General features: G+C 45.4%; 1 protein-coding gene across 1 annotated transcript; it reads left to right on the top strand.

The window, feature by feature from the left end:
* The first annotated feature begins 11,294 nt into the window (after positions 1 to 11,294).
* On the top strand, positions 11,295 to 23,141 carry LOC146790078 (hemoglobin larval subunit alpha-like). Its single transcript, XM_085628438.1, has 3 exons — positions 11,295 to 11,454; positions 13,941 to 14,145; positions 22,849 to 23,141. Exons 1-3 carry the CDS (start codon positions 11,360 to 11,362, stop codon positions 22,975 to 22,977), a joined length of 429 nt encoding a protein of 142 aa, XP_085484564.1. The 5' UTR covers positions 11,295 to 11,359; the 3' UTR covers positions 22,978 to 23,141.
* The last annotated feature ends 1,694 nt before the right edge of the window (positions 23,142 to 24,835 follow it).

Genomic DNA, 24,835 nt, shown 5'->3' with positions numbered 1-24,835 from the left:
CACTCATCAGTTGCCATGAGAAAGCCCATGTCAGCCCTGTCCACAAAAGGTTTGAGCCTGTTCACATGGAGCACCCTGTGAGGGCTCCTAGGAGTGCCAAGGGCCACCAGGTAGGTAACCTCACCTTTCTGCTCAATGATAGTTTGGGTCCAATCCACTTGTCTTGGAGAGCTGCTGGGGCCACAGGCTCTAACACCTATACCTTCAGTCCTGGCTGATAAACAGTCAGAACAGCCTTTGGGTCATGCCAATCTTTCTGTAGTTCTTGGTGTGCCTCAAGGTTTTTGCTGGCCCTCTTCATGTACTCAGCCATCCTGGAAAGGAGACCAAGTACATAGTCCACAATGTCTTGTTTAGGAGGTTTGAGAGGTAACTCCCATCCCTCCTTTACCAAACACAGGGGACCCCTAACTGGATGCCCAAACAGAAGTTCAAAATGGCTGTAACCAACCCCCTTCTGTGGGACCTCTCTGTAGGCAAAGAGAAGGCAGGGCAACAGGACAACCCGTTGCATTGTGGGTGATAGGGTGTGGTGAACTTATAGTTCACTCCACACTCCTTCCACATTGCAGTGATTTAATTTGACATGAAGTTGGTAACTCTGTCAGTTAAGACCTCCTTAGGGAAACCCACTCTGGAAAATATTACCAGGAGGGCTCTGGCCACCAAAGGGGCTGTGATGATTTCAAGGGGTATTGCTTCTGGATACCTAGTGGCATGGTCCACTCCACTAGTATGTAACTGTGTCCAGAGGCTGTTGGACGGTTCATGGGACTAATGATTTCAATCTCAACCCTCTCAAACGGAACCCCCACCACAGGTAGTGGTATGAGGGGGGCCTTTGTGGTACCATCGGACTTACCACTGGCTTGACAGGTAGTACAGGAGCAACAAAGCTCCTTTGTATACTCAGACATGTGAAGCCAGTGAAAATGAGGGACAAGCCTGTCCCAAGTTTTACTTTGGCCTATGTGTCCTGCTAAGGTAATATCATGTGCCAAGGTGAGTAGGAAGCCCCCTAAACGTCAGAGGTATGACCAACTTCCTGGTGGCACCAGGCTTGGGTTTCCTACCCTCTGAGTAAAGGAGTCCCTCATCCCAATAGATCCTGTGGGATCCACTGACACTCCAAGCAGCCTCAGTAGCAGCTTCCTGTCTGAAGGGTTCAAGAGAGGGGCAGGTTTGATGCTCCAAGCTCAGTTCTGCCCTAGAAGGGCCCCCTGTCCCCAATAACTCAACCTGATCAGGTTCAAGTTCATCTGAGACAGTTCCTTCACAGGGACTAAGATCATCTCCCTCAGGAGACTGGACGTCACTCTGAGTCTGGGGGGAAGACCCAGCCTTACCCCTCCTGCTCCTTCTCTTGGAAGGTCCTTGGTCCATTGTTCCAGGATCCAGAGCCTGTTCAGTGTTTGTCAGTTTGGCCTGTGACCTGTCACATAAAACACATCTGCAGGAATGCCCAGCATTGCTGCAAGAGTCCTAAGTTCCACCTCAGCCCAGGCTGAAGTCTCCAAATCATTTCCCAACACACATTCTAGCAGGGCCGGACTGGCTGTAGAAGGCACCGGGCGTTTCCACGGTGAGTCGCCAGGGTGGGGGCCGGTTTTGCGCTTCTTAGGAGCCATTTTTGTTACCGGGATCAGCCTCCTGTAACAAAATCGGCCGAAACCAGCCCTAGCAAACAGCTGGGCCGCACTCAGGGGGGCCGGCAGAGCAGTTTGCCAGGACCGGTTTTGGTTCCCAGTCCGGCCCTGCATTCTACTGGTAGGTCGGAGCTACTCACAACTTCCTTAGGGCCAGGTAACACTCCCCAGCTGAAGTTAACAACTGCCAAGGAATGGTCAGTCCTTACATTGTTCACATTGGTCACTTGGTACATTTATACAAGTATGATTTGGTCAGTGGCCACAAGATCCTCTGTCACCATAGTGACACTTGCACCTGTGTCCCTGTATGCCATGGCCTCCTTGCCATTTATCTAAGGCTGCTGTCTGTATTTGCCCAGATTACTGGGACTGACAAATAGAGTGGCAATATCCATGCCACCATCACAGACCAGCACAGCCTGAGCTGGAGTTCTGACTAGGCCAGAACTCATCTCAGAGCCCAAGGATACACCTACTAATCTCTTGTTCCCTGTACCACCCCTTGTACTTGTGCTAGGGGGCGCAGTTGCCATAGGGGCAGTGGTGGTAGGAGCATTTTAATTGGCTTTTGGACAATCAGCATCTTTTGTCCAATGGGTCTTTACCTTACAAAACTAACACCAAGGTTTCTGTTTGCCTTTACCTTTGTTGGATTGTGACTACCCCCCACATGCAGGATTTTAGGGCCCTGATTAAGACTGTTTTTGATCTTTACCCTTGTCCCCACCCTTATCTGGAGTTTTAGCATCTTGCTTCTTGTGGTCACCACTAGGCCTGGGCTAAATTTCCATTCTGCTCGCGGAAATTGCGATAATTTGACATTTTCGCGTTCCGCGGAGAGCGCGAAAATGTCAAAATTTCCGCATTCCGCAGCTTAGCGATAATTTGGTTCTTGCTCGCGCTGTAAAATAATACATTCTCGCGCGCGCGCGATCACCTTACCTGAATCCCCGCGTTCGCCGACAAGTTTTCCCGATCCGGTCGCGTTCTCCATGAGATATTGGATTGTTGGTAGCCATTTGCGCTGTCTCGCAACAGTTCGCGCCCGCAGTAACGTCATGCATCGCGCGATCACGTCTTTCTTCTCGCGATCATACACCGCGAGAAGAGTGAAAACAATATGGCCGCGCCCGCAAGCAAGCGCATGGGTAAGTTGGCGAGCCGCGAACACGCAGAAAATACCGCGAACGGGCGGGAAAAAAACTTCCGCATCTTCGCGATATTTCTGCGTGTTTGCGGAGATTTTACACATTTTCGCGATAATTTGCGAAAGTCGCTTTCGCAAATTCCGCCCACCCCTAGTCACCACCAGAGTCCTGGGTTTTCTGCTTCCCCCTGGCTCTGACCCACTTATCTGCCTTCTTTCCCAATTCTTGGGGAGAAGTCAGATCAGAGTCCACCAGGTACTGATGCAATAACTGATTTTGGCAATTATTAAGGATCTGCTCCCTCATAATCAAATTATACAATCCATTAAAATCATGTACTTTGCTGCCAAGCCACCAGCCTTCCAGAGCCTTAATAACACTATCCACAAAGTCTACCCAGTCCTGATTCTGTCTTCTGGGAATGGTTAAGCCAAACCCATCAACGAGAGCACTCTTCAAAACTGAGTAACTGTCAGCATCCTCTTCTCTAATAGTGAGGAGCGTATCTCTACCTTTGTCAGCAAAGGAGAGCCACAAAATAGCTGCCCACTGCTTTTGAGGAACCCTCTGTAATTTACAGGCACTCTCTAAAGCAGTTATCCATTTATGGATGTCATCCACAACATGGTAGGGAGGGACAATCTTGCTCAGGTTTCTATTATGAAAGGAATGTTCCTTGATTCTATGGTCACTGCTGCTGCCACCATGGGACTCTAGTCCCAACTTTTTTCCAGCTCTCTGGACTTTTAGGGACTCTTTATCAAGGGCCAACTGCTCTTGCCTGAGCCTAAGCCTAGCTTCCTCAAGCTCAAGAAGTTGGTACTCTCTATCAAAAGAGTGGTCCCTCTTGCTAGATACAGAGGTCCCTAGAGACTGTCCTGATTGATTGGACTCTGCAGAGGGAGATCTACATCTCCTTGGTAAACTCTGCACTCTTCAAGGAGGAGTAAAGAGAGGGCCCCCCCCTGGCCTCCTCCACTCTTTTGAATATCTGAGTTATCCAGGTGAGAACCATCAGGTTCTCCCTGGTCAAGGTTAGAGTCTAGGTCATAAAAGGTATCCCCTCCTGACCTGTCCTCATTCCCTGCCCCACCCACTCTCTCCTGTTCATGTGACCCAGGGGTTTTCCTTAAGTCATCTAGAAGTAACACCTCTACCAGGCGTTGAGTGTTGGCACTTCTCCCTGTCTTCAACTTTCTTGAGGCACACAGGGCTTTCAAATACTGGAATCTAGAAACACTGTATCTAGAAGGCAGAGAGCCACTGGCATCTCCTTTAGCAGACATACTAAATGTGGTGAGGTGTTGGACCTACCTAAACCTGTTGGGAACTAAACTCTCTGAGGTTGGAGAAAGGGTGTGCTTGACCCTTGGCTTACCTAACCCTAAGTTCAGTAGAACTTACTTATTCTAAACTAGTATTATATGTACCTAGTACTAGTGGTTTTTCGGTTAATCAATACAAAGCTTTATCTGGTAAAACAATGCAGGTTTGAATCCCAACCGCTGCAAACCAATGTGAGAAGTTGGCCTGGTATATGCTGTTCACTAATTAAAGTGGGCACCTTGCACCAGTCCAAACAACCTTTATGGTGATTTAAGAGATCAAAGATGACCTTAGAAAGCTATCCAAGTGGTAGCTGTGGAGAGAAAACTTCAGGCTTAGACTTGAAGGAATGTTAAGCTGCTTGTTTCACCAGAATGCAACCTTATAGTGTTGGTTAAATGAAAGGAGAACCACACTGTAGTTATAAAAATATGTATTTATTATTATAACACTATCTAGTACGACACAGTATCTCCTACACGGAGATAATCACAAAGCACACAATACTAAAGCACAGAAATTATAGTAAATTGCACTAATACACAGTGGGCCCCAGGGGGGGACCAGCCCATATACTAAAATAGTGATATAAGAACCACGACTCGAGTCAAGACAGTGTCGAGAAGACGTAGAATTGCTGGGACCCCAAGGGACCACCCAAGGTGAGTAAGTAGATGGAGGATGGGTGCAGTGTGGGAACACGATCCCGTGCTCCGGGCAATTCTATGGGAAAATCGCGGTTGAAGTTTTAGACTTTAAGGACCCTTCCCAATGGACTTCGAAGAAACCCCGTGGGGTTGGAGAGCCACCCCACCAGTGGATACTGAGGTACCCGAGTTACCTATCCCAGGGTGCATAGGTCAGAAGTGGCGTTGGAAGCTGCTGTGAAACCCAATGGAGGACTTCAATGAAGAGCCGCTGCTGGCAAGAAGAAAAGTGTCCGTTGGAATCCAAAGGTGGATTCTTGTTGAAGAGTACATAAAAGCAGAGAGGACAGAGTCTGGGTCACTCAGGAGTGACCAGGGGCTCTGTAGACGAATGTCCACCGATGTTGGGTGCTTCAGGTGCGTTGATGAAGTTCTTGACCCCGCAGCTACAGGGACCAGGAGATGTTGAGGACAACCAGGAGCCCGATAATAGCTGTCCCACGAAGGATGTCGAGTACTGAGGGGTCGGTGTCCGGCTGGAGCACCAACAAGCCTTGGCAACATCAACCTATGTAGAAGTTGAAGGATGAGTACGGTTTGGACCAGCAAGGTCCACAGGACTCACCACAGCAAAGGGAGTCAGGGCAGACCTGGAGCAAGCAGGGGGGGCCAGGAAAAGCAAAGTTGACCCTCAAGTGGACCTACAGGCCAGAGGCACAGGAGTCGCAAGAGGACCACAAGCGATTTCACCAAACAGCAGCCCACAGAGCACTTGGTGCGAGGAGGCCAGAGTTCTTGGTGGGTAATGGTGCTAGAGGTTAGGGCTACTCGAAGCCTAATGCACTTGTTCAGGAAACGCCAACAAGCATATGTATTTGCAAATTTATGCGCTGCACTGGGGTTCAGGTATTGCAATCCCCACGAGACATTCTGACCTGAAACTTGGTGAGAGGGCATCTCAGACCTCGAGGGATGTAGAACCCACCTTCTGTGTTGCTGAAGCCATTGGAATCCGTAGGAGCTCAGGGTCAGCAGACTGGACAGCAGTGTTGCGGTGCCTGCGAATGCAGGGGAGTGACTCCTTCACTCCATGGGAGATATCTTGGGTTGTCCTTGACGCTCCATAGGTCCTGCTTGGATTGTGTATGGTGCACAGCACAAATGATGCTTCAGACTGAGAGTGAGACGAAATCGGGCCCAAACAAAGTCCAGTGAAATCCAGAGTGTCCAGACGGTCGAAATTCAGTGGTTTCTAGTTCAGGATCTTGTCACGTCGAATCTAAGGTCCTACAACCAGTTAAGCCCTTTTGTACCCACAGGAGAGGATTGGACAGATTCAGGGGACCCTCTCAGGGGAGGGTCTGGACAATGGGGAGATTACTCCCATGTCCTTTGTCCAGTTTCGCACCAGAGCGGGAGCCAACCGCTCCCAGGACTGGTTTGAACTTGACTATGCACAGGGACACCAAATATGCCCCTCATGCAGACTTTCAGTCGCTTGCAAGTGCACCCACCCCGTCCTAATACACTAATTCCTATCTGGGAGGTGGTCACACCTCTCTGTGAAAGGATGCCTATTGTTCTGCCTCCCCATGCTCAAGCTTGGCTCAGCAGCAGGAGGGCAGAAATGTGTCTCTGATCAGCAGCAACCATTTTGTTCTATCCGAGACTAGTAGGCAGGTGCCGGGAACACCAGGGACCCCACGAAGCTCGCTTCTGAGGAGTGGAATCATACCTTCCATGCCAGTTACCGGTATGGGGGTATGATTCCAACAAGTTTGACACCAAACACGATAGGGTTCGTTTCAGCCGTTTTAGAGTTGGTCATCAGGCGGACACATAATGCCTCTCTATATGTCGTAACTAGCTGCCTCACTGACAACCCGGGCGAATGGACTCCGTAGGCTGCAGGGGTGTTCTGCTCATGCAGTGGCACCCTCTCACTTAGAACCAAGCACCCTGCCTTCAGGATTGTAAAGGGCTGCTAGAGGGGTGACTTATAGGTTTTAAGTGCAGTGACCCTTAGATATAGTAAACCTATATCATAAGTAAGTGGTGCATACACAAACTTACACAGGCTGCAATGGCCTGTAGTTCCATTTTGCATGGCCTCTCATGGGTGGCATAATACATGTTTCAGCTCATGGGAGGCCTCTGGGGTACCAATGCCCTGGGTACATGAGTACCATATACTAGGGACTGACAAGGGTACCCCAGTACCCAATCTGGAGTGTACCTAAGTACATATCATAACAGTTTAGGGAGAAAGCAGATATACTGGGGTCCTGATTAGCAGGATCCCAGTCAGACTAGTTAAAAACAGTATCACATTTAGCAAAAATTGGGGGTAACCATAAGAAAAAGATCCTACTTCCCTACAATTATCCTCGACAAATTTCATCCAATATGATTCATCACTAAATAGTGCGTTAGTCGACTCCAGTCTCTATCCAATATGAACTCCCAATCACTATCCACTATGATCCATCAATAAACACTGCATTAGGCTACTGCAAACTATATCCAATATGATCCATGACTAAGCAATTCATTATTCTCATCCAATTTCATTCGATATGATCCATCACTTAATAGTACATTAGTCGACTCCAGCGTCTGTCCAATATGATCTACCAATCACTATCCACTATGATCCATCAATAAATACTGCATTAGGCTACTGCAAACTATATCCAATATGACCCATGACTGAGCAATTCATTATTCTCATCCAATTTCATCCGATATGAATGATCCATCACTAAATAGTACATTAGTCGACTCCAGCATCTGTCCCATATGATCTACCAATCTCTATCCAATATGATTCATCATTAAAAACTGCATTAGGTTACTGAAAATTATATCTAATATGATCCATGACTGAGCAATACATTAGCCTACTGCACTCTGTATCCAAAACAATCCATCACTAAGCATTACATCAGTCTCTTCCAATATCATCCAAAGCATTCCATCATCAGTCTACTGCAGTTTCTATTTGGTGGTCTTTCACCAATCTGTATGCAATATGACCTAACAATCTCTATCCAATATAATCCATCAGTAAACTGTACATTAGTCTAGTCCAGTGATACTCAAAGTATGGGCCTGGGGCCACATGTGGCCATCCTGACCTTTACATAAGGCCCGCTGAACAGCAGCACTGGGCTGCTGTTTACTCGGCTTAGCAATAACATTAAAAAAATATACAGCATGCACCCATTTAAAGGTTAATTACAGTCAAATGAAAGGAAGTAACTAGGCCCTTAACTATAGGAACACCTTCATTTTTAAAGACAGAAAACATGTATAAAAACAATAGTCTTTTCAAAATTCAAAAAGTGTATTTCATTGACCTGCAGATCTATTTCACCTTAGTAAACCAAATTTTATTAGTGCATTCAGGAGTATTTTTTTTAAAGTGACGGTTTTCAAATATGAATTTAGAAGCAATCAAACTTCCCCCGCCCCCACCTTAACAACCATGCCATTAGAGAATACATCCACGCCTTGAACATAGTTTTGTACAGCACGCATCCTGAAGTCAAGCATTTCGATGTCCTTTTATATGTGATAATGAAGAAAAAGGAGGGAAATTGAAATAAAACAATTTCCCACGGTCACACAATTTGGTCATGGAGAGAAGCTGGGATTCATCCCAGGTTTTTTGGTTTCACATTGCGCAATTGAGTCCAGCCAGTAGATATAAATGCTTTGCTTCCCCTACAACCACTTTACATCCCTCCCCCCCCCCGCTGGAATCAGTGCAGCCCTCGGTTACACCAAAGACCAAACTTTGCGGCCCCTAGGAAAATGTTTGCGAGTACCCATGGTCTATTACAATCTCTAGCTAATATGCTCCATAGTTAAACAATACACTTCTATCCTCGAATCTCTAGCCAATATGATCCATCAGTAAACTATGTATTACTTTACTGAAATCTCTATCCAATTTCGTCCTCCAGGCTGTGTCCAAAATGACCCACCAATCTCTATCCAATATGATCCATCATTGAACACTGAGTTAGGCTCCTGCGAAGTATATCCAATATGATCCATGACTAAGCAATACATTAGCCTACTGCACTCTTTATCCAAAACAATCCATCACTAAAGCATTACATCGGACTCGTCCATTCTCATCCAAAGCATCACATCATTAAACACTACGTTAGTTTACTGCAATTTCTAAGATCTTTCACCAATATGTATCCAATATGAGCCAACAATCTCTATCCAATATAATCCATCACAAAACAATAAATTACTCTCCTCAAATCTCAATGGATTATGATCCATCATTAATTTATTATTTTACTGCAATCTCTATCCAATAACACCCACCAAGCTCTATAGAAAATGACCCACCAATCTCTATCCAATATGATCCATCTATAAACAATCTATCATTTTACTGCAATTTCTGTCCATCAGGATTCATCACTAAACCATACATTAGCCTATGTGATGACTAGTCAATAGGAAAGTCTTGCCATAAGTTGGAACACAGAGAGAACATCCAGAAAGTTGTAAGAACTTCTTAACATCATGGCCTAATATAAAATCAAAAACATAATATAAAATCAGAAGACATGACAGAGCATAATACAGCATAATACATTAAGGTGTACTGCATGGGAAATTAAATTTGAAACTCATTGCTCACTTCTTTTCATCTGTCTCACATTATAGAAAACTTTGGGACTCATCACGATGTTGGTCGGAGTTCCCACCGACCTACACTGTCGCAGAATCGGGACGACCGAACTCCTTGTGTACATCCCTGCAGGTGCCTGCCACAGGGTGCATGGGGTTATAGAGGGGCACCCTAGGTGCCACCCCCCCCCCCCCAGGTCCACAACCATAGGCCGCAGAGGCAAGTCACTTTGCGACAGTCTTTCAGTTTCGGAAAGGCCGTCACGAAAAGGCTGTCGGAAACAAACATTGTAATCACGACAGCGGAAACGCCACCCTATTGGGATTATGGGCTGGTTTCCAACTGGCACACAGGCTCCTTGAGCCTGTCAGAAGCCAACCGTAATGACCGGCCGGTTTAAATTTCAACCACCTAGATTGTAATTAAACAGTCGGAATTGAAATTGACTATGTCTGTCGGAAAGCCCCTGACCCGCAGTCGGGGACTTTCCGACCGACATCGTAATCGGCCCCTTAGTGTTCTGCAGAAATACACCTTTTGTTGATGTTAGGTACAAAATACATATCATATTTGTACTTTCAAAAAGTTATAATGTTCTGTAAGCCTTCTGTCATTTATAACATCAGAAGAACACTTCTGAGCCCTTAAGTATTTAAGAACTAAGAAAAGAATAGGTGGACCTTGAGGCGAATATGTGTAACGCTTGTGGGCTTCATGACTAGAGTTGTCACTGCATATACACGTCTTGGAAGAGGGCACATCAAAGATGAAAGGGGATTCTCTTCATGTGCTTAATGCCCTGTGCTCAAAGGTAAACTCAATAGAATTAGATGCAGGAATTGTAAGAACATGGAGTACACTCCAAAGTGTTAATTAAACAATACGTTTTAAGACGTTTGTCAGTGCGAAATACTTATTTTCTGTATCCCAACTACAAGAAAAATCATGTTGAACCAGATGACACGTGTTTTGTTCTGTCAGAAATTCACTTCCGCATTTACAATGCAGAGTGGTTTTGAAAGACGAAATTGACACGGCAGAAAAAATAAGTAATGTATCTGGGAAAGGGCATTCCCACTTGAAACCTGTTCACTCACAGTCCAGTGAAGGTAAACAGGTACACTCTTGACCTTATGCAATGCTCTAGATATTGAAGCATAGAAAAAAAGGTTCTGAAATTAAATTAAAATACTGTCCAACAAGGGTTTGTTCTAGGTGATTCACAAATGACAGCTGTGCAAATGCCACTGCACTGAGCCTGTTGATTTCAAGTACTAAAACTGTAAGACAATTGCAATAATGGTGATGAAATTAAACGTATTGTAGACAGTATATACAATGGTCCTTCAAAGTAAAGTGTGGGGGTCAGACAGGTGACGTCCCTCTACAGTTGGGATGTCCTTCAGAGTACCAAGATATTCCAGTACCACTTAAATCCAACTCTGTCTGCCCCACGTGGTTTCTATAAATAATCATATCATAGTTTTCTAACTATGAAAGACCTCAAAATGTGAAGAAAAAAAATCCCACTGACTGATGTGGCCAGTGCACAATAAGTCCCAGAACATCAATGCTAGAATTGAATTGCCTTCACAAAGATAGATATATTGTGTAAATATTACAATAAAATTAAACTCACGACGCTGTCCACAAAAATGTTCCTGAACAATATTACTGTAACTTCAGTGATAATTAAGAAGGTGAAAATAATGTTGCTCGTTTGGTCATGCAGGGAGGAGCACCCTCGTTCCATGGAGATAAGATAAGCAGGTTGGGTGGGTGCCAGGAATGACCAACGGCCGCGGGGGTCGGTCACGTCTCCCAGCCCAACTCCTCTTTATAACCTGACCCAGCTAAGGGGGCAGCATCGACTCCTCTCCACCGACCACCTCGTGCAGACCGTGCGCCACCCCCACCGAAGCCACCAAGATGACGCTGAGTGACGCAGAGAAGGCCGCGGTGCTCTCCCTGTGGGCAAAGGCCTCTGGCGACCTCGAGGCCCTGGGAGCGGAAGCGCTGGACAGGTAACGCCGGAGCGCGTGAGCGTGACGCATGAGCGTTCTGGCTTCAAAACTAGGAGAGTGAAAGATGGAGCGGCGTCTGTGTGGCCAGTTTTATTCTACATTTGATGTATAACTTTCTCCTAAAGGCCAAAAGTTATGCAAATTAAACCGTTATTGTCCTTATTAAATAATGGCCTTCCTAGGTGGCATTCGCACAGGAAAGGGGTGTTTGAAGTTTAGCGAAATGAAGCGTGTGGAATCTACGGTTCTATTCAGGGCTTCAAGGGGGCCGGGTCTCACCGGGTTTGAGCACCGGCAGTTTTTTTAAGGGAGGCTTCGAAATGGATCTCCATCGGGCTCTGTTTTGTTCCCTGGCACAGGCGGTCCGTTTTTTCCGGACTGCAGTGACAGCAGGCACATCCATTTGCGCTGCACACACTGCTCACTAGTGTAGACGTTACAGAATGACGTCATGCCAGGTGAGCGTTGTAGGGGAAGGGAAATCTTTTACAGAGAGTCATTTTCTCTCTGGATTTCCCTTCTCTGTTTGAAACTCGGGAGCAGCAACTTTGTCGTGGTGTCACCAGGGCTTTAAGTGGAAGCTTTTTCAATATTATATATAAGCCATAGCTGCTGCTTATTTATCTTATGCAACTAACGACCATTGACAAAGCCAACAGTCTTGGCTTGTTGTTGGTATGGTGTTACTGTTGTATCATATATCTGGATACAATGACAGAAACAGCAAAATACAGGTCGGTCGGCACACTATGCTAGGCACAGATTTTTAGCTTACCCGTTTTTAAACCAAGGCCTTTGAGTGACCTCCCCCATCACCCCCCCCCCCACCCCCCACCCCGTCCCCCCCAGTTTTTTCATCCAATTTAAAGCCCTGGTTCTATATTTAAAGGGTGTTTATGCCGCTAGAAAACGTGTTTGGTCACTGGCTGATATAATTGGCACCTGTGGCAGGGAACAGCACAGTATGGACTTCAGGTATCACGAAGCATACGTTTAAACAAGGAAAGCGGGAACTGGCTTTACTTCTGATAAGTTTTCATAAAATGAAAAGAGTTCAGCAGAAAGGAGATATTTAAAGCAATATGTTTTTTTCTCCCTATAGTTTATTACAAGAATATTTGAATTTCTCTATGTTTCAACACAACATTTTTAAAATTTGATTTACATGAAACTGACCTTAATATCCTTTGACAAAAATCACTAACTGCTTTTAGGTGTGTTCAATTTTGCAGTGCAGGTTCTGCTTTTATTCTTCATGTCTGAAGTGAGCATGAAATGGAAAGACACCAATGATTTGCGTAGTTTGTGGTAAAGGTGATGGTGTAACCATGTTATATAAGGAATACAATTCTTATATGCCGTACATTAAAAGCATACTGCAAGTCAGTTTGGAGTTCCATGAACTTATAAAGGAACTCAGCCTTCAGCCTCATTCCTCTACTGGCATGGAACTCACTCACAATATCCTTATAATATACAGCTCAGGTACTTTATCCCATATATAATATACTTGTGGGGGGCTTCGGCTAGCCCTCTTAATCCACTAGTCAGTAGTGTAAATCATTTTTTTTTCTGCCCCCTATAGCATCAGGCAGTGGGTCAGCTTCCTTCAGCCTGGTGCGTGGCGGCATTCGCGCTTTCACAGCATTCTGCGTTTTCACAGCATTCTGCCTATATCTTTACTCACTAGTTTCATTTTCTTTTACCTGCAGTAAGTTTGTTATTTTTTTTTACATTCACCAAAACAGCTCGTAATTATGCAGACAGTGCTAAATTGGAGCCAGTGGTCGCCGGTGGGCGCCACTGGCACTCATTTTTAGGGACTGGCACATATTATTCCCATCAGATATTTACGCATAGCAAGAAAGGGAAAAAAAAGCACACACAAAGTGGAAAGGCAGTGGAAGAGAAAAATGAAAAGAATGTCACTAAGGGAGGAAGCAGGAACCTGAGAGAGTGGGATGAAGTGGAATTGGGGGTCTGGTTGTGGATTTAAGAGGCATGAGGTGCATTTAAAACTACGCAGCCTTGGTTTTCAAGTGCTGAAATTAAATATGCCTTTTGCGTGCTTCTGAAAAAAGCTTTGGGCACCACCACTCATTTATTTACAAATTAAGCACTGGGTGCAGGGTAGTAACAATATACAATACCCTTTACAAACAACTCCGTAAATTTTACAGGAAGGTGAAATAGCAATGAGTGGTGAAAAATCCTTTCCACCCACTATTTCCCAAATTAACATTGCGCCTTTCAAATATGAAATAGAAATACTGCCTGCCTGCCTGCAATACAAATACTGCTGTTGCGATTTCAGCTGCCTGTACAGGCCTATTCATAATGTTAACTAACTGTGACAATGCTGAAATCTAACTAGGAAGAAAGATTGTTAAACTGCAGCCAACCCTAAGCTTTCACATCACTCACTAACAGAGCAGGTGTACTCTGAAGGAAAGAAGGATAACTGTTATATTGTATTTACATTACAGGCTTTTTCGAAGCTTTCCACAGAGCAAGACTTATTTCCGCCATTTTGACACCAGCTCAGGATCTGCTGATCTGCGCAGTCACGGTGCCAAGGTGCTGGGCGCCCTCGGAGAAGCGGCTAAAAACTTGGACAACCTCGACCAGGCGCTTTCCAAACTGAGCGACCTGCACGCCTACAACCTCAGAGTGGACCCCGGGAACTTCAAGGTGAGAAAAGATCACAGATTATAGCAAGCACAGAAACAGAACTAGTTATCTTTTTGCAGTGCCTTCACTTTTCAGCAAAAGATCAAAGGTCAAGATGGTGTTATATTTAATATTTAATGTTTAAAAATTGATCACACTCTTTATGTTACATTACAAATCAGATGAAACCACCTACAGGCCAGTGTGTCAACGAATTAGTAAGTAGTAGCAAGCTAACACACTAAGGGCAGTGCTTAATTTGATCTGGTGGTTGCCGGTGCTCAGCACCGGCACTTAATAATCAACACCAGCCTTGAGCACCAGTGAAGGACACATTCATTTTTGGTAGGCACCAGGAGATTAAGCGATTCTCCCAGAATCACAGGATGTTGAGGCGACGCTGAGACTCGAACCTGGTTCTGCAGCTATGCAGTCGGCAGCTCTGGACATTTCGCCACATCTTTTCCCCGCTTGTAGGGTTTCATAGATAGTAGTTGGTTCTGCTTTAGGCGGCTCTAACAGGAAAAATGAGCTGGTGGAAGCTGCCTCCTGACAAGAGCCCCGGCACATATTTTTATACAAATTAACTACTTACTAAGGACCATATGTACTAAAGCATTTTCCCATAGAAACAGAATGGGTTAAACCATGTGATACATCTGGCCCCAAGGCAGCAAAAAATAAAATAGAATCCTATTGCACGATATGTAATAGTTTAACCCCTTCCCCGCTCATGACGGAACCACTCCGTCATGAGCCACGGTTGCGCTGTGCTCATGACGGAGTGGTTCCGTCATGCTACGGCCGTTGGCGGCCGCTCCGCCCACGCGGCGCTAATTCCCCGCCTGTGCGGGCGATTAGCGCAGTGGGCAGAGACGTGACGGAACCACTCCGTCATGAGCACAGCTCAACCGTGGCTCGTGACAGAGTGGTTCCGTCACGAGTACCGCGCCACCGCGCTGCCCCCAAACCCTCCCCCAGCGCCGCGGCGGAATTCCTGCCGCGGCGAAGGGGTTAAGTAAGATCAAATCCATACACAAAGAAAGAATGCATATGCCTCTTTCAGATAATTCATCTTGGATAATATACATGTACATATATTTTTAGAAATTATCTTACAAATGGAAAAAACTGATATTTTATATGGACACCAAACACTGCTGAAAATAAATGCAGTCCTTCGTTTTCATTCACACCTCTGGGGCTCTGGCTTCCTTCTCTCGTGGCATGCTGTAGATCTTCTGTGGACAACATTCTGCCCTGTCAGCCCCACACACTCAAATATGTTTATTGCAGGCCATTGCCCTCTAACATGCATAGTGGTATGGTACCAGAATATCGTAGCAAGAATATTGTTTGACATAAACATGGTGTCCGAAATATATTTAGCAGAAATATTGTCCAAATGGAGTTAAAAGTAAAAAAATATATATTTCCATTGGAATTATATTTTTGCAAACAATGTTTAGGACACAATATTTTTGTGATTTTTTTTCTGATGATGTTACTGACAAACAAACTAATTAATAAGAGCAGTAGGTACACATATAGTCACCCATGCAATGGACCATATCTAAAGGGGGTCTCAGACTTCCTGCATGTTGCATCTCCTGTGTCCATTTAATTGCCTCATTTCCTTCTTCACCCCTCGTCCTTTGGTCTAGGCACCACTGTGTCTGCATGCTTCCCTGCCCATCCAATGTCCACTCTGTACCCTCATGGGATCTTCTTTAGCGAATTTGAGAATGAAGTCAAGATAATTAGGTCAAAGATGGTTGACGTGGTGGGAAATGGGGAGTAAGATCATCATTTAGGTGAGCCTATTTTGTCAAATTCTGAGCTAACTTTATGGGGATGAGAGCGTGGGTTTGTATGACACCAATGGAGCAGGTCAGGGATTTTTTGTGGCACAAATATTTCCCACTATGCACCTAGTGTGGCTACTAGAGATGTTGTGTTCTGATTGGCACATAAATATATTGGCTCGTGGTTACTCATTTCAAATGGAAGTATTGGATCGTTTAATCAGCTTCCCTTCAGGACAATGCATTGTTTGGGCCTAGTTTTGTAAAATATTTTTGGGGAGAAACCCCCTGAGATCACCAAGCTCGCTGTGGCCATGGGGCTATTTGGAAATCTTTAGATTTGACAGAAATGTCTCCAGTCATGTTAAATACTCCTCTGGCCCAGGCAGGAACCATCCTCGAATAGTTATATACTCGAAAGACACAGTTAAACCTCCCTTAGGGAAGGTCAGGCCTGGTGCAGGTTAGACCCCCAATAGAACATTCCCTCCATATATTATATTCCACAGCGCTAGCCCTCGGCCAAAGGAGTGCGTAAAGTATTCATGAAGCCCTCGATTAAATTTTACACCAAGAAACATCCCTCTACATCCACAATTACTTCCTTTTTCAGGATCAAATAGGGCACTCTCTCTCTAGCCCCCAAAGGCGTGTCTTTTGCAGAGCCGGCGGTCTCCCTAGAACATACCATCGCTGTGCCATTAGTTACACCCACTCTTACAGCTTCCCAAGGCCATCCTGTTTTCTAGCCCAGTGGCAACTCTCTCTTCAGTGCTTTCGCAGGACTCCTCCTCTAGCGCCAAGAAGACACCCTAATGCCCCAAAACGCCCACTTTTTAAACCCCAAGATCACTCCTTCGCCTGTTTTCGCCCACCAAGAACGAGTCCTTCTGGTTCCCATGTACATGTCCACTTCTGCCCCAGGAAGCCCTCTGCTCTGGCCGCCCTCTTCTGCAGGCAGAAAGATGTGTTGCATTTAAAGGAAGTGTGGCCTATTTAGTAATCATGAAGTTTAAACTCCTCAGCAACTTCCGCCAAGAGCTATTCACCAGGGTACTATCAATACACTGAAAAAGAAATTGTAATATACAACAAATTATATATTTTTTTATTGTTTTGGGGTAATCTTTAAAAAACAAATCCTTGCACTAGATAACGTGGGATATGCATCCACAGCAAATATAGGTGGCTAGTATGTGGGTCACAGATTTTAGGCCTTGTTCGACAATTGCTCTGCCTTTTACCCAACTCAATGGCACTGACTTTATTGACTTCCGTATGAGGAAAGGTTGTGTTCTCGCTGCCTCAATTTACACCGGGCACCTGCAGGTTACAAACGTATCACTGCAGTGGGTGCACTAACCTTCTCAGCTATCTTATTCGTATTGAAAATGTGACCTGTCAGTTGCCCAAACATGCTAGCAAAAGTCTCGTAACCTACTGGGATTGGAGATGGGAGCCCCAGGTCACTGATGCTGGCACGTTCACCCACCAAGCCATTTTTAGAGGTGGAATGCGGCCTCCTGTAGCTAAAACTCAGGCGTCTGTAAAATTGTGCCTTTGCCCACTAAACCGTTTTTAGAGATTGTTTCCTGCAATTAACACTTAAGCCTCTGCAGCAGATGTTTTGAATCAGTGACGTATTCTACTGAGATAAGAACAAGTGACCGACAATTTGAATATAGGCCTTTGTGCAGCAGTCATAATACCTCACTGAGCAACAGTATCAGCAAAAAGCAAAACAGGCAGGCAACTTGATTGCCGAGCCTTAGACCTGAATACCCTTTTGAGTCATCAAACCTAGGATATTTGGGGTTATGTCCCGAAAGTCATGAAAAGCATAAGACTTGTAAAGCCACTGGGGCTGGGGCAGAGTCATACGTCTGAGCAGGGCTTTAAGTGGGCCGGGTCTCACCGGGTCTGAGCACCGGCAGTTTTTTAAAGGGGGCCTCGAAACGGGTCTCTATCGTGCTCTGTTTTGTGCCCTAGCACAGTCAGTCCGTTTTTTTTTCCAGACTGCAGTGACAGCAGGCACTTCTCACTAGTGGAGAAGTAACAGCTTGACGTCATGCCAGGTGATTGTTGTAGGGGAAGAGAAATCCTTTAAAGAGAGTCGTTTTCTCTCTGGATTTCGCATCTCTTTTCGAAACTCAAGAGCAGCAACATTGTCGTGGTGTCACCAGGGCTGTAAGTGGACGCTTTTTTAATATATACAAGTCATAGTTGCTGCTTATTTATCTTACGCAACTAACAACCATTGACAAAGCCAATAGTCCTGACTTGTAGGTTTGATGTTACTTGTCATATCACATATCTGGATGCAATGACAGAAACAGCAAAATATAAGTCGGGCAGCACACTATGCTAAGCACGGATTTTTAGCTTACATGTTTTAAGCAACGCCCTTAATTACACTGGCCACGCACCTTTGAGAGACCCCACAGTTTTTTCATCCCACTTAAAGCCCTGCGTCTGAGGTCATTAAATTAACCTCAACATGAGGAAAGACTCAGCAGCGCCGGACAAGGCTTTCATTCCAGCGAGCATTGCCCCAATGGGCTGAAGCCCTTGCAAGTCGGTTTTTAGCGCTGGAGCGCTCTTGTGTGCCGTCACCCTCCACTCGCGCCATTAACTGCAGAAGGCGCAAGGAGGCTTCAAGAGAGAGACATGGAGGTAGGGGGTGGAGAGAAAAAAATCAGAGAAGACGAGAAAGAGAGAGGGAATTTCGACTGGTGGAGAGAGAGGAAGAGAGAGAGAGGGAGAGAGAGAGAGAAAGAGAGAGTAGATGAATGCCTAAAGCAGCTGACTTTTTCCCAATCCGGAATGTCTTTGTTGACTTCCAAGGTGGACTGGTCTGGAAGGAATTGAAAGATTTGTCCACAGATTGGTGACTTGGAAAGTCAGGATGGGGGAAGGAAGGGTGGAGTAAAGCAGAGTCATGTCCATATCACACAGGGGCACTGGCCGCTAGAGAAATATCCCAGCCTTCCAACAGACCACCTCTTTCAGCGAAATCACCCATTTTACTGCTACCCAAATCAATGATGCGATTTTATTGATGGTTGAATGATGAGGGGTTCAGTCATTCTTGTACTCGCTGGCTGTGCAGGGGTTTCTGCTGGAGGCTAACCCTCTAAATCACCTCTCTCTCTTATCACTTATTTGAACTGCTTACCCCCTTAGACACTTCCTCCACCCCTTCCATCCTTACCATAATAATCCACATTTGTAAAGCACGAACAATCACCCGTAAGGGTCTCTAGGCGCTGGGGGCCGTCGGGAAGATTAAGCAAGCTATTGCCCAGAGTCACATGGTGCTGGGCTAATCTGCCGCCAGCACCGGGGATCGAACCGTGATCCCTAGATTCGGGAGTCAGTCGCACTGGCCGTGGCACCACACCTCTTACCATAATACTCCTCTTTACTCTCAGCCAGTCCTTTTTTTGTGGATTTGTTTTTAGGAGAATGTTTTTAGGGCTCAAAACACGAATTCGAACATTCCAGCATATCTCTCTCCTCTAAAGAGATTTACAGATCCCACACTCCATTAGAGCGGAATAGCGCCACCCAATTGCTTTCTGAGTAGTGAATAAAGGAAAAATAAAATGATAATAAAACATGTTATTATCATCCTATATTTCGTTGCTATGCCCGATATGCCAGTTCAAGGGCGAGGTGGGGCCGGTACATCCTGATTGACACTGAGAGGACGAGGGGTACACACTGCTACAAGGGTGCATGTCTGTTTGGCTGGACGTCTTAGGTTTCTCCAGTCCAGCTGTATTCCACAGCTGGGTGAAGAAACAACACTTGTTCTCTGTGCCCGAGTGAGTGTCAAGCCAGTCCGCTTGGGTCAATCCTCATGCTGCTCTTATGCTAGGTATAGCATGAAAGCAGCATCTGGATTGGGTGGGGAGTCTGGGATGTGTCGCAGGGACTGCTGAGAGCATGAGGGCAGAGTAACACCGAGGCATGAGGAGGCCGGCAGCATCAGGTAAGTCTTTTATTCATTTATTTTAAACCTAGCGCACTTCCCCGTACCCCTAATACACACCCAACCACTTTTTATTTGTATCAGTTGCCATTGCATTTACAGGTTGTTTATTTGATATATTTTTTGTAATAAAGGAGTATGGAGGAGGGACGCAAGCCCTTGAGATGGAACATAACTTGTGTGTTGGCTGTGGCTGGAGCAGGGCCTCTGTTTCTGGATTTAGGTGGGCTGCAGTGTGGGCAGGGCCTCCACAAACCCCCAGCGGTTGGAGGTGGGCTGCATCCGAGGCAGGGCAGCCACCGCCCAGCAGCTAGGGAGCCTCCATCACCCAGTGGATTATAGGTAGTGTTTTAAATGGAAATATAGAAGTGTTAGTACTCACTAGAGTAGCTGTTTGATCCTGAGAAGCGCCAGTACTCTCCCATTAAATACAATTCAGCAGTGCAGAAAAGTGCAGGTACTCTCCCTTTCAAATGAAAGAAGTGCAGGTACTCCGTACCGGACAGTACCTGCCCATATAAAGCACTGGTTGATTAAAGGTGGGCCATGGCTGGGGCAGGACCACCACCACCCCAGCGGATGGAGGCTAGCCAATAAAACAAAAATGAGGGCCATGGCCATTGTTTACATCAATAATACACTAAGATTGTATCTCTCATGGGTAAAACAGCTGTAAAGTCCAGGATTTGGGTCCATTCAACACTCCTTTCTTGTTTTGTCTTCTACAGGGCAGCTCTTGACCAGTACCATAGCTGCCCGGTCCATTCTTGTATTATTTTCTATCTCAGTGGCGTAGCTAGGGTGGGGCGGTGGGGGCGGTCCGCCCCAGGTGGCACTATTTTGGGGTAGGACAAATAAATTCAGAAAAGGCACAGCTTGATTTCGTGGACGTTCGGGGATGGGCAGAGAAGGAATAGGACTCGGGCAATGTCCTCTTCTTTTTTGTGCTGACAGCTGTCCCCCTCTCTCTTCCTATTATTCACGGTTCACAACCTTTTTCCTTCTTTCATTTAGTTGCTTCCCTGTGAAATGGATCCAAAAAAGAAAAACACTCTTGCGAGAAATGCCCTTTTTCTGACATTTTTCTATCCAAAGTGCAGCAGGATGGAGAGAAATAGTAGGTTTTAAATATGAAAAATAAATACATAACTAAATAAAGCAAGACAGAGGGGTTGCAAAGTGGCCAGATTGGTTTTATTTACATCCAAATACATCAGCCTCACTTTACAGAGTTTGCCAGTGAAGCGCTACTTTTGTTTTCTAGTCTTTCTTTGAACAGCATTGTTGTCTCCAGGTGGGAAAGTGTACCGTTCCTGGAGGTACTGCAATACCTGGTTGATGGGTGGATTGGAAAACAAAATGTGTACCATGGCTCTGTGTTTATGGATGTGGTCTTTTTAAACCATACTGCTTACGTTTATTAAGGATATAAGCAATGGACATTGAAACGGTTCCCTTCAGGGCCCTCTAGTCATGTCCTTAACTTTTCAGGTAAAACCACTCGCTGATTTCTGAAGAGTGAGTGAGAGATCGTTAAGGTAACCATGTTGTTTCTGCTTACATTTCACATGCTTTACTTAATCTTGCATTCCCTATGAGTGGTTGCTTTTACTTTTTTTTTATGCAGCATATTACTCTTATCAAGTGCATAATTTGAATTGAGCCACATCCAAGTGTTTATAGCGGGCATAATTAGGTTATAGCTGAAGGCAGTGCGAGTTTCTCTCAGTGGGGAAGTATGGTGTTCAGTGGGGGAGAGGATGTGGCACTATGGCCAGAGCTGTCGAATTTGGAACTGGGGAACCGGGTTCAGCCTTCATGACCAGTCCACCAGACCACTCTACTGAGGGAGCGCATTCCCATGCTAGACCTTGGAAGGCCCCACTAGACCTTAGAAGGCTTGATGTCTTAGCACAAGCAGGTGTACGCTAGTGGTGTCAATTGTGGGTTAACCTTGAAGGCCAGTCCACCACAATCCATACTGAAGTTCATCTCCAGTCTTGCGGGCAGGCCTACGAAGCTGCACACCTTAGAGCAACAGTGATCCAGTCTCTGTGACTCTGTCACTGAGGTCACATGAACCTTGAGCAGGTAAGGGCGATGCGAACGGTGTGACCGCACTGGGTACCTATTTCGGGTGGGTGCGTAGTGTTTGTAAGTATATTATGGTTTGAAAAAAACTTGCTGCCGCCTTCCTGGCCTCCAGCAATTTTCAGAAACAATAAAAATGTCATGATAACTTCGGTGATTAATGTTCTTCCTAGAGAGAGATCGGAGTTTTGTCTAGTGGAAGGGTTGACTCCTGGAAAGGTAGCACAGAGGGTTAATGTGCCTGCTGCAAGGAACATGTACCATGCAGATCACAAAGTGCACTGCTTTAATGGGGGGACCATGATGAATGGTCATTTAATGTCAGCTGTAGATGATGGATCCCTGAACAGTGTCATGTATGTGCATGTTTGCATTGTGCTGAGGGGATTAACAGGTAATTATTCATGCAGCTCTCTGATGGATGTCACATGCGGTTTTTCTGAGTCCCCAGATAGATCATGCAGTCTGTGTATTCTCTTTAATACTGCCAGTCACTGCCAGTCACCGGTGCATTCAACTGTGTAGCCTTGGACCGTGTCATGTATGTGCATGTAACTTGCATGATCGAGGTAACTATTAGCGGCGATACTACGTGTCTCTCGGACCTCTTTCAAGTGCTCGCCATCCTTTTTCCCCAGCAACCCCCTCTCCCCAGGGGCGGCAATCTGAGAGATAGCCCCGGGCGCCACAAGCTCTAGCTACGCTTCTGTTCTATCTTACATGTCAGTGTGCAGTTCCCTGTACGCTGACTACCGTTCTTTAATGCTGAATGGTAAATCTGGGCGCTATCGCTGGTGTTGTTACTCTTCAAGCCGTGTTTTTCTTTCCTTACAGATGCTGTCCCACTGCATTCAGATTGTTCTGGCTGCCCACTTCCCCACTGAATTCACCCCTGAGGCCCAGGGTGCCTGGGACAAGTTCCTGGCCACAGTAGCTGCAGTGCTGACCTCCAAGTACAGATAAAATGTGCCTCTGATGTCAGAGGGATTTGCAAATTAAAAAGAAGAGGAGACAGAGAATATACCTCAGGGGACACCTGGGTAATAGCCGATTTTCAGTATTTTCTGTCGTTTTATTAATGTATCACTGTTACTGCTCCTTTATTAAAATAGGTTTTTAAAAAATGGTCTATGTTGTCGTACTGTTTCTGCAGGGTTTTGAGAAAAACATAATTGTCATGTTGTTTTATGCTTAAAGTCACAGCGTGTCAAAGAGATTTGGAGGAAATTTGAAATCTAGTCCAGAGCAGGAGAGATTAAAAAAAGGGCCAGATTCAAAAAGCCATTTACACTCCTAAATCTGCATGAATTCACAAAAGTTGGTTTTGCGGCCATAAAGCCACTTACTACCATGTAATAATATCCCATGGAAATGTAAATTTTATATAAGAGTAAATCCCAGGCAAGAGTCCAGCAAACCTGGTGTTTGCTAACCCTAAATATCCTGACATATACAATATTTAGAGTTCTCCACATCACACTTTTAACACAAACACCTCAGCTCAAATAGGAGCACATGGGCGTCACCGACACTACTGGTGGTTGCATGGTAATGATTTTTGTTGCTATGCCATTCCCAGACAACTGAAAGGAACGTAAACAGAATCCATGCAGTAGTCATAGCCACGCTATTTTCCATCATCAGCAGTATGTCACTTTTAATTTGCTAGTCAACGTTTTCTTTAAGTGGGCAGTGCTCTGCACCGGAAGTGAACAACATCAGTGCTTGGAACAAAATATGGAGGGGCAGAGACACGAGTCAAATCCCAACCCCTCCCACCTCCGCCCCCCTAAGCTATGTTCAGTGCTTAATTTAGAATAAAATAAGCACCCGGGCCCTTGTCAGGACTGAGGCCACTAAGCTTGCACCGCACATTGCCCTTCCAGTGTTGCCAATGATAGTACCAACACAGCTACCAGCCACCACACTCCTACAAGTGTGACAATTCCGACTACTTCAAGCCCCCGAAGCTGTAAGAAGGGCTTGGGTGGCAGGTATTAGTAATTTTCAATCTATTTGAATGAATAAACAAATGTTGTTCTGCTCATCTCTAAATTAGATAGACTGCACCACCATGTGGCAGACTGTCACAAGCACAGGTGTTGACAATTAAGTGCTGGTTCTGATCACCGGAAACCGCCGGCTCAAATTAAGCACTGGTCTGGACCCTTTAAGTGAGGAGTTATTCCTTGAAGTCACACTGCTACTTGAGGCATTCGCTCAGGCACCAACAGTAACTGGGGTACTGCCTTTTCAGACATTGCGATCAAAGATTCCAGAGTGCTACTTTTTATGCTCCGCATACTCCAGCACTGAGGCAAATTGGCATAAAGATTTACTGAGCATTAAAAAGAGAACAACAAGCTCCCCCAGGATTGAACGAGCAGATGGCTCCATGTCACTGGGACATCACTTTTCTATGCCTGGACTTTACATTTATATATACAATGGTATTCTGGGAATTGTAATCTTGGTTAATTTCAATTGAGCTAATTAGAACAACATTTCTCAGACCAATGATATGTAATAAAAGGTCCTGGAATGGAAAAGTAGTGTCCCAGTGACAAGGAGCCATCTGGTCACACTTTGTCTTTGTGGCTGGCTGCCTTGGTGGGCAATCGATGACAGTCCTGCCTGCTTTGGTATATCCTCTTGACGTGAGGACTTAGACCAGGAAGTAATGAAGAGGTAATGCACAGTGGAGGCTCCTCCGCAATGGCGGTGGAGCATTGCACCCCCTTCAAGAAGCGTAAAATAAAATGAAAAATAACACGATAATAAACTTGGGTTTATTATCATTTTATTTTTTTCCTGGTCTTGG

The sequence above is a fragment of the Triturus cristatus genome, chromosome 10 (genome assembly GCF_964204655.1).
Source record: "Triturus cristatus chromosome 10, aTriCri1.1, whole genome shotgun sequence".
NCBI classification, from domain to species: Eukaryota; Metazoa; Chordata; class Amphibia; order Caudata; family Salamandridae; genus Triturus; species Triturus cristatus.
The sequence above is the reverse complement of the archived record's forward strand: the minus strand, read 5'-3'. Positions and strand labels throughout refer to the sequence as shown.

Excerpts from the sequence above, each read along its gene's own strand:
- LOC146790078 (XM_085628438.1), top strand. The coding sequence starts at position 11,360 with ATGACGCTGAGTGACGCAGAGAAGGCCGCGGTGCTCTCCCTGTGGGCA. Across the intron at positions 11,455-13,940 it reads GGAGCGGAAGCGCTGGACAG|GCTTTTTCGAAGCTTTCCAC; the intron begins GTAACGCCGGAG and ends TTTACATTACAG. Across the intron at positions 14,146-22,848 it reads TGGACCCCGGGAACTTCAAG|ATGCTGTCCCACTGCATTCA; the intron begins GTGAGAAAAGAT and ends CTTTCCTTACAG.